The following is an 18,706-nucleotide window of genomic DNA, read 5'->3' as shown; positions in this document are numbered from 1 at the left end:
TTGCCTGTGAAGAAGGAAGTTGTTGTGGCTTTAACGGAAATTTATGACAGAAATAATTCAAAATCTTGTCAAAAAGTAAAGTTTGATTGACATTTAGAGGCGTCACATTCCATCAGAGCTGTTGCACATAGTTTAAAATAAATGAGGCTTACGGCAGATGTGACTGGTCGACAGGGGATGCAACTCCTCCTAGGCACCTGACCCACCTCTGGTATGTCCAGGGGCTCGTGTTTGCCCAACTCTCTATTCTGTATTGCTTATAGGAGTTATGAGATTGATCACTGTTCGTTATCTTCACCTTTCATGAGAGAGATGTAGTTAGGTAATATATGTTTGGGATTATTGTTGCTTAGTGTATTTGTCACGGAATATTTTGAGTAAATCTAGTATATTACATGTGTGAAAAGGTGAAGAAATCAAACAGTGATCAATCTCATAACTCTTTTAAAGAATACAAAAATTAAGGGAATGGCAAACACGAACTATCTGGTGTCTACTTGTAGCTGTCTATATACATGTATATGTGTTACTATCATGTTTTGTGAGTACAACATTGCGATACATATTTCTTTTTAAAGACCTCCATATATATACACATATATACATATATATATATATATATATATATATATATATATATATATATATATATTCTGATGATGTAAGAGTGTTACTGTGTCTCCCATTACTATCAGTACATTGTAACTACGCATAAACCCCCAAACCCAAATATGAGGCCTGTTGTGCATCAACTTAATAACATTCTGAAATCAGATGAAGAAATGACAAATGTGCTCCGTGACTACAAAGTCATTAACAGTAAAAGACAACCAAACATTCTCTAAAGAATAGTAATATCCATTCAAATTTCATAAAAATCAAATTTCCGGGTCAACAGATGGATAGATCCCCTATTTAAAGGAGGGACAAACCTTCGAAGGAAGGGAATTCACCGTAAATGCAGGTATGTCCTGTGGTTCTAAGAATTTAATATAAATTAAGTATGTTATTACATGTTGCGGATATAGTCAAAATACCGGAAAGACAGGACCAATTCTTCGAGCCAGAAATTGTGTACATAAGTAACACATTCAAGTACCAGAATACTGGAGGGAAAAAAAACAACTAAGTGAACATTTAGGCGTGTGTGAGAAAGGACGTTATCAATCTTTCCTTTTTATAAACTCTTCACAGACGATTAAGTGGAAAGGAGAGAAAAAGAAAAATATTTCATTTGCTGATTTAGACCTACTCTTAATAGTGTAGTGTAAATGCTTTGTATTACGTCACCATATTACGCTCCTAATGACTCCCTATATATTATGACTTCATTTTCATTTTGTAGTTACAAAACATTTTGTTTTCATAATGTAAAACATCTGGAGATCTTTTAGAAATGAAAGCGCTTACATTTTACAACGTGTTGTCAGATTTCACACACACACACACACACACACACACACACACACACACACACACACACACACACACACACACATATATATATATATATATATATATATATATATATAAAGTCTCTTTTCTCGAACTAAAATATAAAAATCTCTAAACACTTTATAGACACAAAGTGTTAAAAGTTTATATATATATATATATATATATATATATATATATATATATATATATATACTTTTTGTTTGAGAAAAACCCACTTTTTGTTTGAGAAAAAAGCCCACTTGTGATTTTGTCTTTCATTTTTTTCCTGTTTTGGGGTTTAATTTAATTGTCGGACTTGAGTTTTACTCTGTAAAGCTAACGCTATATTGCATAAATCGATGAGGAGATACAGTATGCCATTTATAGTAAATGTTACTAAAAACGTAACAGCAAGACGTCGTCATAAGATGAATGGCATGGTTAGATTGAAAAAAATATGTCTTTTGGATCCACGAGTGCATATGATCTTTCAAAAGTACAGGTTCAAATCTATTTTAATATCTATTCTTTTACATCTGATTAGAAAAAAACACTTTTTTCAATATCAGAAATTCTCCTACTTTGCTTCTATGAAAATTAGTTTTATGTATGATACGTGTAGTTTTAAATAGCTTGATCCGGTAGAAAAAAAGTTTTATCATTAACATTGATGTCTGCAGGATGAAAAGGTGAAGATAACGAACAGTGATCAATTTCATAATTCCAACAAAGAATACAGAATTAGGAATAGGGCACAGGCCCCTGGACAAAGGTGGTATCAGATGCCCAGAAGGATTTAGGAACCCCTGATGACGGTCACACACACCATGAGCCTTTATCTTTATCAGGCAAACGGAGCAATCCACATCTAAAATCAGCATGTAAAGAACGGCCGAAGAATTTGGACAGCATTTTACCCAATGGCAGGTTGTATATGTAAATCACATTGTTATAACGGCCACATAATTTGCTAAATGCTGACTTCAATCGAGGCTGTTGTAAACCCCTGTAACACCAACTCACTTGTCAGTAGCTTACCTCAATTTAAACTCTGATCATACTCAGAACAAGCTCTTGTGTGTCGAGTCAGTTGAGAGACATAAAGAGCATAATTATGCAGGTGATAATGGAATATTGCTACATAGATATGGGAAGTTGTCGATGGAGAAGATGAAGTCATCTTGGTTGTCATAAACTTGAGTTGTTAAGATAGTGGCTAGTTTATGACAGGTGGAAGAGGTATTCCTTTTTTTTTTTTTTTTTTTTTTTTTACAAATACGTTGTCACAAATTAAAGTTCGTTTCCATGATATAAAATTAGTTCTCACGAATTAAATTCGTTAACACGATTTCTTTTCTTAAATCAAGAGGAGGCTACACGTTAACATTAACTTCCATTGGATAAATCAAAATATAAACGAAAATTCATCACCGACATGAGCGTATTTACCATACGTTATGTGTTTCAAATCGATCTGTAGCAGGTGTAGTTCATATGTTAAAAATTATATATATTTAGGGCTTTCCACCTTTTTGTGGAAAGTCGTAATGTTATTAGGGCTTTCCACCTTTCTGTGGAAAGTCCTATTGATATTCGCAGAAATCATTGTTATCGCTACTCCCTTTAAACCGTAAATGATAGGAGGATGAAACCTTTGCTTAATCATAGAGGGTAATTAGTAGAAGCGAAGAATTTCAAATGAAGGGATTCGGTGTCCCCTAAAGGGAGTTAATGCCTCTTTATGTTTTGAGGTTTATTCGTAAAACATGTCAAACTTGAGAACGGTTTGTCGTAGAGAGATGGGACCAACTGGAATAGGATCGTTGACCTTTGACCTTGAAAATTAGGTCAAGGTCAAAGTCATCAGAAAAGAGGAAAATAACACTTTTTATACTCTCTTTCCTGCTTAAGATAGCGTTGAAATATTATATCGGTAAGTATTAATTTCTTCATTGGTTTTGATAGTATGCATTATAACTTTGAACTTTGATCCTTCTGTGAATTTCGGAGACTCGCGTTGAAAACCTTTTTTTCATTTTAAAGGTCTTTGTTTTTCTGTTTATTATTTTCCTGCCGTCAAAAAAAGATTTCGTCTTAAGACTTACATGTATCGAAAAAGTTTATAGTCCATCATATAGTACTTGTTGAGAAACGAATACAGTTCACCCTGCGAAATTCAACTTTGACCCCTTACGGAGTTATTGGACCTTTCGCAGAAATTATTGTTATCGCTTCTACTTTTGAACCGTAAATGATAGGAGGATGAAACCTTTTCTAAAGCATAGAGGGTAATTAGTAGAAGCGAAGAATTTCAAATGAAGAGATTCGGTGTCCCTTAAAGGGAGTTATGCCTTTTTATGTTTTGCGATTTATTCGTAAAACATGTCAAACTTGAGAACGGTTTGTTGTAGAGCCATGTGACCAACTGGAATAGGATCGATGACCTTTGACCTTGATAATTATGTCAAGGTCAAAGTCATCAGAAAAGAGGACAAATAACACTTTTTATACTCTCTTCCTGCTTAAGGTAGCGTTGTAATATTATATGGGTAAGTGTTGACTTCTTGATTGGTTTTGATAGTATGCATTATAACTTTGAACTTTGACCCTTCTGTGAATTTCAGAGACTCGCGTTGAAAACCTTGTTATCGCTACTCCTACTTAACGGAAAGTCATAGAGACACGAAACCTTTGGTAATGAATTCACAGTAAAACCCTCTTGCAAAGAAAAATTAATCAAAGGGATACGAAAACCCTTAAGCATAGTTATTGCCCCTGAAAGTCTCCAATATCATTATCTAAGTCTATAACTTTTATATTAATATAGACAGAGACATGGGACCACTTGCATTAAGACCGATGACCTTTGACCTTCAAAATGAGGTCAAAGGTCAAGGTCATCATCAAAATTAGTGTTTTTTCATTTTCAAGGCCTTTTATAGTATTTTTAGCATTGAGAAGCTAACCGAAAGGAACCGAAAACCCCTAAACAAAGTTATTGCCCCTGAATGTCTTGATTAACATTTTTTAAGGTTATATCTTTTACATTAATATAGATAGAGACATGGGATCACTTGCATGAAGACCGATGACCTTTGACCTTCAAAATGAGGTCAATGTCAAAGGTCAAGGTCATCGTGAAAATTATTATTTTTTATTTTCAAGGTCTTTTTCAGTTTCTAACATCATCTTAAATATTCTTAAATACCTTTTTTAAATCATGGTAGGTGGAAAGCCCTCTAATTGTTCGAGAACAATTAGGATTACTAGTTGTGAGATATTGTTCTTTCCTTTTGGAGTGCGATGAACATCTACTGCCATTTGAGAACATTAACGCAATAGGCCTTCCATTCACTTTCATCAACTTCAATTTTAGATATTTGAAGGGTTAAAAAATGAACCGAAGCTTCAATTAGTTATGGAAAAAAACTGTTGGTAATTAGAAAAAACCTCAGTTCATTTATTTCAAGATTCTTTAATGCATGCACACAAGTATTTGTCTATAATATTGGGGCTGCACCCAGTGAACTAAAGCCCCTGCATTTGACAATATTATCAGCGATGAAAGTATTGTATTTTAAAACAGAAATAGCATAGAACATTGGCTACTCTCTGCTTACAAGAGCAGACAAGTACCGGTATATGGTCACAAACTTCATGCTAAGGATTATTTTACCGAGATATCAATACAACCTATCATTGGGTCAACTGCTCTCTGACGTGTTTCATACCGATTGTTAGGCCGTTCTTTGCACACTGATTTTGACTACGGATTACTCCCTTTACCTGATCAGGATATAGGGCTCACGGCGGTGTGACCGGTCGATAGGGGATGGTTACTCCTCCTAGGCACCTGATCCCACGGCTGATATATTCAGGGGTCCGTGTTTTCCCAACTCTCTGTTTTGTATTGCTTTTAAGAGTTATGAAATTGATAACTGTTCGTTATATTCACCTAGGCCTTTCATTTGCATAGTTCAATATACAGAAATTTCAGTTTTATTTCAACATAAAATATTAATTTCATTTTAGAAACATAAGCTTGTGGTCCACGAAATTGCAGTCCTTTTTCAAACGAAAGCAACTCTATTTTACAATGGAGGTGGGTTCAAACTATCAACGGCATTTTCTTTATACATGTATGCATAAATATCCCACCTCTGGTATATCCAGTGGTCCGTAAGTCGTACTCTGAGTTTTGATTTTTTTTTTATAGGAGTAAGCTATATGAGATTGATCGCTGTTCTAAGTGTTCTTCTCCTTTTCGTATATTATTCACAAATATAAAAAACAAAATACAAAGAACAAAACTCAAAAGTACGCTAGCATAAAGTTTGGCCACTTGGTTACTTCCAGTTTTTAACTTCTAACCTATATGTTTATTACTTGTGTTGTGTAGAGTGTAAACTACAGATACATGGAAGGTGAAAATAACGAACAGTGATCAATCTCATAACTCCTATAAGCAATACAAAATAGATAGTTGAGCAAACGCAGTCCCCTGGACACACCACAGGTGGGATCAGGTGCCTAGGAGGAGTAAGCATCCCCTGTCGACCGATCACACCCGCCGTGAACCTTATATCATGATCAGGTAAACGGAGTTATCCGTAGGCACAATTAGTGTGCCAAGAACGGTATGAAACACGTCAAACAGGCTTTGCCCAGTGATAGGTTGTATTGGATAGAAATAATGACAAATTCAATGATTACACGGATTCCATGATATTTATTGTTGATCGTGTAACATCACCCTGTAGTATCGGTTACCTGTAAAATAAACAAAAGAATGGGCGTGAATCATTCAATCATTATTATACAGAAAATATTGGCGGTGAAGTCTATTTACATCGAGAATGACGTTATTTTGATCAGAAATAATCATTAAAATATCAAATCTGAACAACGAACAATATATGTACGATGTTGATAATAGATACGTTGACACAACTAAAGGCACTATTGGCTAAAGAAATGCTGGAACTTCTAGTACTACGTGATGAGTATAACATCAACATACTTTACAGATGAAGACGGAGGTTACAAAAAGTAATTGTTATGGTACATTTCATCACATACTTTACCTTACGTTTTGCAGACGAATATAAACTTCTTCTGGCACGATATGTCGTTCCATTTTCCAGGTTTGTGGTGTTTGAAGTTTATTACACCACAATTTTCACGCCCACCTCCATTTGGTTCCCTCGATTGCCAGTTGTAATATTTCAATATTTTCCCTGTCGAAAACCCTTTCCATCTCCCATCTTTAGCAAGGTCAGTTATGTCTAGCCATATCGTTTCTATGACAAGTTAAACTACTTTAAAGATTATTAAACAAACAATTCATTGAATTCACACACCACTTTATTTTGATGAGATCTGATAGATATTTTGAATTTATGAATGGTAGTAAAACATATATCTAAAACAAGAGGCCCATGGGCCACATCGGTCACCTGTGTCACCTTGGCTCATATTTAAAGATTTTCCCTATATATTCGCATATAAAACTTTGTTCCCTATTGTGGCCCCAACCTACCATCAGGGACCATGATTTTTACAAACTTTAATCTGCACTATGTCAGGAAACTTTCATGTAAATGTAAACGTCTTTGGCCCAATGGTTCTTGAGAAAATTTTCTCTATATATTTGTATGTAAAACTTTCATTCCCTATTGTGGGCCTCATCCTACCCCCCGGGGCCATAATTTTAACAAACTTGAATCTGCACGATGTCAAGAAGACTTCATGTAAATGTACACTTTTCTGGTCCAGTGATTTTTGAGAAGATTAGAAAGATTTTCTCTATATATTTGTATGTAAAAATTTGATCCCCTATTGCGGCTCCATCCTGCTCCGGGGGTAATAATTTTTACAAATTTTAATCTTCACTATGTCAGAAACCGTTCATGTAAGATTGTACTTTCTTGGCCACGTAGTTCTTGAGAAGATTTTTAATGATTTTTCTATATACATGTATCTTTGTATGTACAACTTTGATCCCCAACTGTGGCCCCATTTCATCCCCGGGGGTTATGGTTTTAACAAACTTGAATCTGCACTATGTCAGGAAGCTTTCATTTAAATTTGTATTTATTTTTCCCAGTCCAGTGGTTCTTGAGAAGAATATTTTCAAAGATTTTACCTAAATATTCGCATGTAAAACTTTGATTCCCTATTGTGGCCCCATCCTACCCCCGGGGGCTATGATTTAAATAAACTTGAATCTGCACTGTGTCAGAAAGCTTTCATGTAAATTTGTATTTTCCTAGCCCAGTGGTTCTTGAGAAGAAGATTTATAAAAAAGATTTCCCCTATTTATTCCCATGTGAAACTTTGATCCCCTATTGTGGCCCCAACCTACCCCCAGGGGTCATGATTTGTACAAACATGAATCTGCTCTTAATCAGGAAGCTTTCATGTAAATTTCAGCTCTTCTGGCCCAGTAGTTCTTGAGAAAAAGATTTTCTCTATATATTTGCATGTAAAACATTGATCCCCTATTGTGGCGCCAACTTACCCTCGGGGCCATAATTTTAACAAACTTGAATCTGCATTATGTCAGGAAGCTGTCATCTAAATTTCAGCTCCTCTGGCGCAGTGGTTCTTGAGAAGAAGAATTTTAAATGACCCCTCCTATTTTTGCATTTTTGTGATCATCTCACCTTTGAAGAGGGCATGGCCTTTCATTTGAGCAAACTTGAAAGCCCTTCACCTAAGGATGCTTTTGACCAAGTTTGGTTGGAATTGACCCAGTGGTTCTGGAGAAGTTGAAAATGTGAAAAGTTTACAGACAGACGGACAACAGGCGATCAGAAAAGCTCACTTGAGCTTTCAGCTCAGGTGAGCTAAAGAAAAACTATCATTAGAAATTACAGCTGTACATACATGTACTTAATGTGTTACTAAATTGTATTAACTAACTACTAATGGCAAGTGTGGTCGAAGGCGAAGGGATAATTAAGAAATGAACGTAAATTTTATAATGAAATATAACCAGGTTTAGGTCAGTTAATGCTTTATAATGCGCATATCGGACTATAGAAAACGCACAAACTGACCCAAACCAGATTATATCGTATATTATGCCCTACAATTAGTTTCATTGTTTGCTAAGCAGTTTTTGAACGTGAATGACTGTGTGCTCATTGCTATCACTAGTCACGATAGTCTATTGGTTCGGGTGATCACTAGTCACGATAGTCTATTGGTTCGGGTGATCACTAGTCACGATAGTCTGTTAGTTAGGGTGATCACTAGTCACGATAGTCTGTTAGTTAGGGTGATCACTAGTCGTGATAGTCTATTGGTTCGGGTGATCACTAGTCACGATAGTCTATTGGTTAGGGTGATCACTAGTCACGATAGTCTGTTGGTTAGGGTGATCACTAGTCACGATAGTCTATTGGTTAGGGTGATCACTATTAGAAATCAGAGGTACAGGTCTTTTGAATATGATCTTAAAGACAGAGGTCCCGTCTCACGGTAAGTGAGCACGATAAAGAACTCTCACTGCTATGACCACATGCAGGTATAGGTAAAGATTTGTGGCACTTCACCTAAAACTGGTGACGTACGTACACGGATAAAAAAAAATATCGAATGAGAAGTAAACAACAAACGAACAAATAAAAAAATGCGCCAGGTTTATGTATCTAACGAAAACGGTAAAACCCGCCTGTTTATAGTCCTAGGAAATATGGTAGATAAGTATGTGTACTTACCTACTTTTGATGCACTCTTTTGTAAAAAAAAAAAAATAAAATAAATAATAATAATAAATAAAAAAAAATAAAAAAATCAAAAAAAATCTTGTTCACATCCCTATGAACTTGGAGTTTAAAAATAAAGCGCAAAATAGTGGAAAACCCGAATGAAAATGTATTTAGTTTGCTCTAAATCATCTGCACTGTGGGTAGAGAATGAGTCTAATATTTAATAGTTAGTACTAAATATACCTGGAAAACGTTTTCTAAACCATTCAGTTTCTTTCTGACTCTCAATATTTACTAAATGGGCGCCATTCATTCTACAATGCATCTGAAATACAAATTTGCATGCAATGTTAAGGCTTCATTGTCAACCAGATTGTTGAGTAATAATCTGCATGATCCACACTTCCTTTGGAGTTTATGATAAAAAAAACCAAACAAGATTACTTCATTGATGTACATTTTCATGAATTAAGTGATTAATGTATTCTTAGTCCATTCGTATTTTATTTTCCATGTATATCATTGTCTTGTTATATCAGGAGTAAAATGAACATTTAAAAATTATATTCATGCCTTTTCTATTAATAGAATGCATTTTTCATTCATTATACATAGAGCATAGATAAGACCAAGCATTGTCACGAGTCATTCATAGAATACTAATTAATGTTCCTATCCGAGTATGTTTACAAATTTGTGTATTTGATTGACAAAGATTTTTATGTCCACGAGTGGTCATGCATTTTATTAAAAATAATACAGAATTTATTGTACCCAAAATAGACATACACATTTATTATCCATATTTGTGTACCAATGATTTCAAATGCAATCGGATTAAATTAACATTATGTAGTCAAAACAAAATTTAGCGAAATCAGCTGCCAACATTTTGTAAAAACGTACCTGAGCATCAAACCAGTTCATTTTAATGTTGAACTTTCCATAGCAGTGTTCCCCGAATCGTCTCCATCCCCTTTTACATGATTCTAAAGTCGAATACAAATTATCCATATTAGCTATATAGTGTATGCAATCTATATCCGGAGTTATCGTTCCTGACGATCACATACAATATAAGGAACGATAAGTCTGGTTAGAGCTTGATAATGTATGCTGTATGAAACTTGCGTCAATACACACCGGTCACGTTAGCTCCGTGGTATAGCGTTCGATCCGTGACCCTGTTGACGAGTCTCGCTTGTGTGATGGCCGCGTCAAACCTGCGACGTAAATATAGGTAATGATTGCCAATTCACCAAACGCTCGACACTCAGAAATTAGAAGCACAGGTCTTTCGGTTATGACCTTCACCTATAGCTTGGGACATCTCGATATGAGTGAAAATTCTCGAAGGAAGTAAACGTCAATACAAACATTAGCGGCAATAATTTAACCATTCCCGATTATTTATCTGATATTTTGGGAGGTGGTTACTTCGTAATGAAGCAAATAAGTTTTATGACAAACCAATACTAAGCTCCGTTTATTAGTATCTAATGTTGTTTACACTAACAAGAGGCCCAGGGGCCTTATAGGTCACCTGAGTATCATGTAACAACCTTCCAATGTTTGAATTAGGTTTGTGTTTAAATATAAGAATTTTACTTTTGGATGGAAGAAACATTGAATAGCTATGTGGTCATGAAGTACATGTGTCATTTTTATGTTCAATCAATAATCCTTTTTAAAAAACCTAGGTCTGAGACATCATAAAGAAAAGGGTTATTTACTCCTTAGATAAAACCAATATAAGAAGATTTTCAAAGAATTTCTACATTTTCAGTATATGACCAATAGAGCCCCACCCTAACACAAGAACCCCTGTCCCAGGGGCCATGAATTTCACAATTTTAGTAGAGGGCTCAACGCTCATTATAATTATGCCCACAGTTTGGCTTCTTGATGTCCAGGAGTAAAGAAGAAGATTTTTTAAAATTACACTCATTTTGATGGTTTTTGCCCCACCCCTCAGGCCCCAGGGGGGCAGGGACCACGAATTTCACAATTTTTGTTCCCCTCCACACACAGATGCTATATGCCAAAATTGGTTGAAATTGGTTCAGGGGTTTCAGAGAAGAAGCTGAAAATGTTCAAATGTTAACGCACGACGAACGACGACGGACAAAAACAGATAGAAATAGGTCACCTGAATGATTCAGGTGACCTAAAAATAGTACACCATTTGTGATGTCTAGAAAAGATGTTTTTCATTAAATATCATGTATAACAAGCCGAATTCTTCGTCTGTTCCGCCATGCTTGTTATCGCGAGATCTCGTAATCAGAAGAGGCGGGGTTTATCTATACATGTATATGAGCACCACACTATAAAAGGAAAACATTGTTGGCAATCAGCGCAAAAATGTAGATATTCAACAGTTCAACATGGTCTCAAATGTGGAAACCACCAAAGACAGGAAAATAATATGATGGCTGAAAACGTTTACACTCTGCTGTTATTCTTTTAACGACGAACTTTTAACTTGATATTAAACCTCTCCAGTACGACCTCCATGCTCGCACAGTGATGTAAACAATATCTTATATGGGCATATGCAAATAAGCATTTAACTTGACAGTCGGGAAGTTCAGCTTCAGTACAGCAAACACGGTGCACAACATGAATCAAGAAATTGTAATCTATCGAAAGTGTTAAAAATGATAGGCAAGAGTCTCACAAATCGTAAGGTGGAGTACATATAATTAATTCATATGTAAACTAAGAAACATATGCTATCATTGTTGTCTTAAGTAAAGAAAACCAGCAAATGATCTGGAATGCTGCGGGGTTGAATCATTTCCGCATCTGCACCATTACAGATATTCTAAGGAGTTGTAGCCCTCTCCATAAAATAAAGAAATGGACAGGGCTACATTTTTGTAGCTATACAGACATATATCATTGAAAATATGAATTAAAAATAATATCGTTTTCATTTTTTATACTAAAGGATTTTGTATGTTTCAATTGAGGTATAAATATACGTATACATGTATGATTGATATTGGTACATGATTCCTAAATTGTTCATATTCTTTGCAATGAAATCAAAATTGAGTCTAATCTTTATACTATGCCACCACAACTATGACAGAAACATTGATATCGATTGTCAGGCCGTTCTTGGCACACTTATTTTGTCTACGGATTACTCCGTTTACCTGATCAAGATATAAAGCTCACAGCGGGTGTGATCGGTCGACAGGGGGTGCTTACTCGTCTTAGGCATCTGATCCCACCTCTGATATATTTAAGGGTCCGTGTTTGCCCAACTCTCTATTTTGTATTGCTTATGGGAGTTATGAGATCGATCACTGTTCGTTATCTTCACCTTTCATGTGGGAAATTGGCGATGCCCTGTTTTTGTAAAGAGTGGATGATAAATTCATAATAGAAATTATGAGATTGATTAATGGTCATTATTTTCAACATTCATTTACATTGTAAATCGAAGCTTTTGTGCACGCGCAAATTTCAAATTTATCAAATAGTGTGCTATAAATACAAACTTTACAGTCATAACAACAAAATTGTTATTCGAAATATTCATTGAATTGAAGGAATTAAAGCTTTAAAAGTCCTAAGTCAGTGTAGGGGCGATCATTCATTCATACAATGTTCACTGCATTTGTCCTAAGAAGGACAAATCTCTTGATGCAATATTTTCAAAAGCTGTTCCAGGTTACCATTCATTAATCACATAAAAATAGTTACACTGTTTGAAAATTTCTAAAATATGTAAAATTAAAGTTTACTGGTAAAATATATGTAAACGAGGTTGATTTGATTTTGAAAATACATGTATCTGTCAAAATTTTAATATAATTCTAAATTTCCATTCGGAGCAATATTGTTCTAGATTGCAATGCGGTTTTGAAGTAATATCGCAATTTCTGATTCACAGTGAAATAATCTGCAAAAACCAAATATTACCATTTTTACAAAATAAAAACTTTCCCATTCAAAATAGTCCGTAAAGTCATCTATAAAAATATTGCAAATTTAGGATTAAGATAGTCTCCTTGTTTTACCCCTAATTTGCTTGGAAAAGTTTACTGTACGTTGCAGCATATTTAGTGTTTGATTATGTTTTAATGAAGTTGTAGACATTAGCTCCTATCCCCCTTTCAGCAACTTTTGTAACAAGGCAAGTGTGGAAACTGTATCAAATGCCTTAGAATAATCAATAAAGCATACATATCTTTTTTTTTTTTTTTTTTTTTTTTTACGTTTGTGGAGATACATGTACTTATTCAGCATGCAGTGCCTTAAGAATGAAAAAAAAATGTCAACATATGACACGGCGGGTGTGACCGGTCGACAGGGGATGTTTACTCCTCCTAGGCACTTGACCCCACCTCTGGTATATCCAGGGGTCCGTGTTTGTTCAACTCTCTATTTTGTATTGCTTATAAGAGTTATGAGATTATCACTGTTCGTTATCTTCACCTTTCATGATAATCATTACACCCAGTCAATGTGCATTTGCTGATCACTTAGTCATTGTTCATATTCACATAGAAAAAAAAAGCCAAGATTGTTTGCATTAAAAATGTTTTCTTTAACCCACCTACCTCTTTTGTATAGTAAGTTTTACTGTACATTTTGTTATGCCTACGTTAACAATTTGTTCTGCAAGGAAAATGGGTGATTTGGAGCAAAATTGTATGGCGTTTGGATGGCTTAATATTTATGTGATGTTTAGGCTGTATTTAGCATTGTCACTAGGCATTTTTGAACCCCTCCCCCATGTTCGCCCTGTATGAAAAACAACTCCACCGCCTTAACAAGTAAACCAAGGAACATGGAAAGAAGCATGATCTATGGAGATTGACTAATTTGTCTAACCTTTTTTCTTTCTTTCATTTGCGCCTGATTGGCATCCATTAAAAGTACATCCTTGTCTAGTACACTCAGTCTCAAACACAGCCATCTAAAGTAAGAGATAACAGTATAGTTATTGAAAACCGAGAGTACCTGTTGGCGAGACAACAAACATCAAAATTATACATTCTTACCTTCAACATTTTGTTTTGGTTCTCTATGAATTTGAACAGTTGGAAATGAACGTCTGTGATTTTCTTGGACAGTTCAGTAGCGGTCTTATCACACCTTACAATACCAAGCTCCGACATGGATACAATGATCCACACCAACAGTAACACACTTCTCATGCTGTCAGTTTCTCTGTTGTTTTCTTGTTGTTTGTTTCGTATACATATAACAAAGTGAGCACCATATAAATACATTTGACATGATTGCAATCTTACGTGATGGTGTTTTAACACGCAATATGTGTATAAACATCAACCTGCATGCAATATATCTACATACACGCAATATGTACATTAGTTTTCTTAACAATAATTCAATCGCTACTATTTTTAAATTATAGATGGTAAATTGATTAACCAACCACTCAAAATTCATCAGACTATCTTAAAGTAATATTTTCAAGGACATTGAAAATAATTATTTATATATACATTGAATACTGTAAATTCCTAAATATACGCAAGGAATTTAATATAGCGTAATTTCGCTTAAAACATCACTCGCGAAAAGATGTTTCTCGCTTTTATTTTTATATTGCTAAAATACGTGCAAAAACACTTGATCAGAACACTCGCGAATTTATTTTCTCGCGATTTGACGTCCATGAGTCATTTTGGGGTAATAAGAACTCGCATAAAATAAGGAATCTACAGTATCAATAAATTTCACTTCTTATATTATTTTGTTCAGACAAATCATGCAATGGTATCATAATTATCATTCTTTATTTGTTGGCATATTATGCTTGAAAGAATTATTACTCATCTGCAGGTATTTGGTTGTTTCTATATATGTTTGAGTACTACAACGTTTTTCATAGACATTTCATCCGGTGTAGATCTGCCTAGTAATTTTCACAAAGTCGAAAGTGTATGTAGCTAAAATGGCGTTTAGAATGTTCACGTCCTTAAATCTTGACGTATTGCAATATTTTTTTTAGGAAAAGGGAGTTTCTGTTTCAAAGGTGAAACTATTGTGAAAGCTACATGTATGTGAGGCAGTAGCAAAGCTGAATTCAAAATGATCTCGACATGTATTCTAAATTCTGAGTGAATTTTCTGTGGAACGATCGCACCAAATTACCAACCTTTTTGCTTGATGATTTTTTTAAAATTATTCCTGGGTTCAGCGATGCCTCCACTTATCATTTAACTATTGCGGAGTTCTTGGGACAATACCTACTGAATTGTCTTGCCCAGTGATGTTCTTCCAAATTACCTGTATTTTTAAAGCGTTTTGTAACAGTGTTGCTTTTAAAATTTAGATTCTAAAATAGAATTTTTCTTAACCTGAATTCTGATTATATTCATCTCTGTTATGCTAAAATTTTGACTTCATTTTTTCATCGCATTTTTGAAGACTGCGTCATCCATGTTTTGTTTACATAGGAACTGAATGTGATTTATGGGTAATCAAGAATATTTCGCATCATTGGGAAACATCTGATAATCATCAACCCCAAGTTAAGGATCTTCAAGAGCAACGCTCTGTGAGTCCTTCTGTACGATGCAGATCTAGACCAGATGACTCAGAAGGATAATACGCATCTTCTGGCCGAGGACCATCAACAATGAAAATCTGTATAAGAGAATAACCACGTGGTCACTCCCCATATCGATCAAAAGAAAGAGATGTAAATGGACAAAGGCGTCATCTGCAGTGCAATTACATCCGCAAGTTGCATAGTTTTTGAAGGATCTAATTGTTCTTATCTCATGCATTTGAGCTCGAGTGATCATTTCCTGTCTTTGTGGTTGCGTTGCTGTACATATGCTTTCAAAAGGAAATGGGGGATGTTGAACCTTTTTAATTTTAATGCTACATCACCTTTTATGAGATAGCCATGGTCTGACATACATGTAATATCATCGCTAAACTTAATATTATCAACAAAGCCAGATTCTTGTATTATTTTCTTGTCAGAGATATTACCAGTGCACAAATCGGATACAAATCAAGGTCGTGTATTAAGGTATTGCTAATTTTTTATGACATAAAATATTCGACTAATCCTTGATAACTCTGATATACAGTTAAATATAATTTTCAATAAAGTCTTTGACTTTATTATGTTAAAGATGATTGCAAACACTTTCAATGGTATCCCTGTTATGAGTATTATTAAAGAACATTGAGTTTATCTGAAAATAGCACTGATTAATTGTGATTACTGATATAGAGTAATTACATGTATACCCCCCGCAAACGAAGTTTGGGGGGGGGGTATACTGGAATCACTTTGTCCGTCCGTTTGTCCGTAGACGCAATTTGTCCGAAGTTTATTTCTAAATACCGCTGGACATATTTCATTCAAACTTTATGCACATCTTCTATATATTATGTAGTTGTGCATCTCCTATTTTCATTGAAATATTTTAACAGTTATAGAAGTTACGCACATTTTCTTTTCATTTTGGGGGTTGCGCACTTTGTCCAGAGTTTAATTCTAATACCGTTGAACAGATTTGATTCAAACTTTATTCTCATCTTATATATATAATGTAGTTGTGCATCTTCTATTTTCATTGAAATATTTTAACAGTTATGGAAGTTACGGACATTTTCGGGTTTGGCATCCACATACTGTATCTGCAATCTTGTGACTTCTCGGTAAAACATAAAGTGGCTCATGTGTGTTGAATACTTATTTGTCAGATAGTATTTATAATCTCAACTATCCCTGGCAATGGGATTCATAGTAAACTGCCTTTATTGCAGCTACTTAGAGTTGTTATACCAGTGGAAAAGATTACAATAATACCAATACTTGAGCTAATGTCATTTATTTACTGACAAAATCAATGACAAAGTAAAGTTGGCATAACATAATGATCTTTAACAAAGTGAATATAAACTAAAGACTAGAAGAGTTGACCAGGGATTTGCAATCATACAACCTAAAATGTGCCAAATAATATTCATTGTTTATATTAAGCATATTTTTAATAGTTCATGTACTGCTGTACTGTAGAATATACACTTCTGCATTCACATTGATTGCCCTGTAGATAATGTGAAAATATCCAATGTGCTTGCATTAAATATGTCCCATCTTCTTATATGCCCCGCGGGGGTATTAGTCCCCTTAGGACAGTTCTAGTTTTCTGGTAGAATGAAAAGGTGAAAATAATGAACGGTGATTAATCTCATAATTACCATAAAAATACAAAATTAAGAGTAGGATAAACACGGACCCCTGGGTTGACCAGACGTGGGATCAGGTAACATCCCTTGTCGATCGGTCACATCAGCCTAGAGCCCTTGATCAGGTAAACAAAGTAATTGGTTGTCAAAATCAATGTGGAAAGAACAGCTTAACAATTGGCATGAAAGATGTCAAACAGCATTTGACCTAATGACAAGTTATATTGGTAAATTAGATCGTTATAATTACCATACAATTTACGAAATGCTGACTTTAAACGCGACTGTTTAATCCTTTGTAACATCAACTTATTGTCAGCAACCTGCCTCGATTTGAAAACCGATCATACGCAGAACATGCTCCTGTGTATCAGTTGAGAGACATAAACACTATATCCAGGTGATGATGAAATATTACTACATAAATATGGGAAGTTGGAGATGGAGAGGATGAATTCATCCCGTTCGTCATAAAGTTGAGTTGTTAGTCTGCCGTTAATATCTATGTTCAATAAAATATCTAAGTATGAAGCAGATGTGAAGGAGTCTGTGGTGTTTCACTGGGGTACATCGAATTAACATGTGAATGAAAATGATTATTGTTAATAGATAAAACGTCGTAGATATATCTAAATGTCGAGTTGAAGGCCACAACAAGATATTTTTGTTGTTCTCATGTAGAAGCTTATGAATAAATTCTACCTAGCAAGAATATAAAAACGGGTCTGATAATAAATTTAGCTGTCGATTGCTTCTGTAATATTTCTTGGCATCGAACAAAAGTGGTTCGTTGTGTAGACGACGGAAATATCGCTTATTTCTGCATTAAAATGAAATACGATATTTATCCATCTATACAACCGATAACTTGTAGGAAGTATATAATATACCTTCCATTTATTTCTCTCGCTATTCTCAGTTTATCAGTGAGAGTTGTCATTCTTTGACTCGCTGAACTTGGAAAAGGTTAAAGATTTAATGAAATGAGGTGAGAGCAAATAAGAAATTGTGATTATTTTCTTTTTTATTGATTCAAACAAGTTTTAACATGTCGTATGGACAATGATAAACAGGTTTTGTGAAAACATTTGACAATACAATGATGATATTACACATGTTGTAGTGGACAATGAGTAACTTTATTTTAGTAAACAAAACAAGACACATGTTGTATATATAGCTCGCCTATTTTTATGATAACAACTAAATGCAAGTAGTTGAGGGTTGGTGCTGTCACTATCTGATTTCCCCCAACAGTAAACGCCATTTAACATCCAAAATTATGAACACGTGTGCAACAATAGTAGAGGACTAACCATATCAAATAGCACAACACCGTGATATATCAACTC

The 18,706-nt window shown here is 34.7% G+C and overlaps 1 protein-coding gene across 1 annotated transcript; it reads right to left on the bottom strand.

Moving 5' to 3' along the window:
* Window positions 1-6,146: 6,146 nt before the first annotated feature.
* On the bottom strand, window positions 6,147-14,365 carry LOC125683660 (perlucin-like protein). Its single transcript, XM_048925053.2, has 6 exons — window positions 14,174-14,365; window positions 14,004-14,088; window positions 10,059-10,141; window positions 9,396-9,477; window positions 6,522-6,737; window positions 6,147-6,207 (listed from the first exon to the last, which is right to left on the bottom strand). The coding sequence occupies exons 1-5, from the start codon at window positions 14,327-14,329 to the stop codon at window positions 6,523-6,525; spliced, it is 621 nt and encodes a 206-aa protein (XP_048781010.1). The 5' UTR covers window positions 14,330-14,365; the 3' UTR covers window positions 6,147-6,207; window position 6,522.
* Window positions 14,366-18,706: the final 4,341 nt, after the last annotated feature.

Source organism: Ostrea edulis, chromosome 1 (genome assembly GCF_947568905.1).
Source record: "Ostrea edulis chromosome 1, xbOstEdul1.1, whole genome shotgun sequence".
In the NCBI taxonomy this organism is placed as follows: Eukaryota; Metazoa; Mollusca; class Bivalvia; order Ostreida; family Ostreidae; genus Ostrea; species Ostrea edulis.
The sequence above is the reverse complement of the archived record's forward strand: the minus strand, read 5'-3'. Positions and strand labels throughout refer to the sequence as shown.

Bases quoted from the DNA above. Each gene is read 5' to 3' on its own strand.
- LOC125683660 (XM_048925053.2), bottom strand. From the start codon at position 14,329: ATGAGAAGTGTGTTACTGTTGGTGTGGATCATTGTATCCATGTCGGAG. The intron at 14,089-14,173 runs GTAAGAATGTAT...CTCTTACTTTAG, and splicing joins ACCAAAACAAAATGTTGAAG to ATGGCTGTGTTTGAGACTGA. The intron at 9,478-10,058 runs GTACGTTTTTAC...TTTGTATTTCAG, and splicing joins TGAACTGGTTTGATGCTCAG to ATGCATTGTAGAATGAATGG.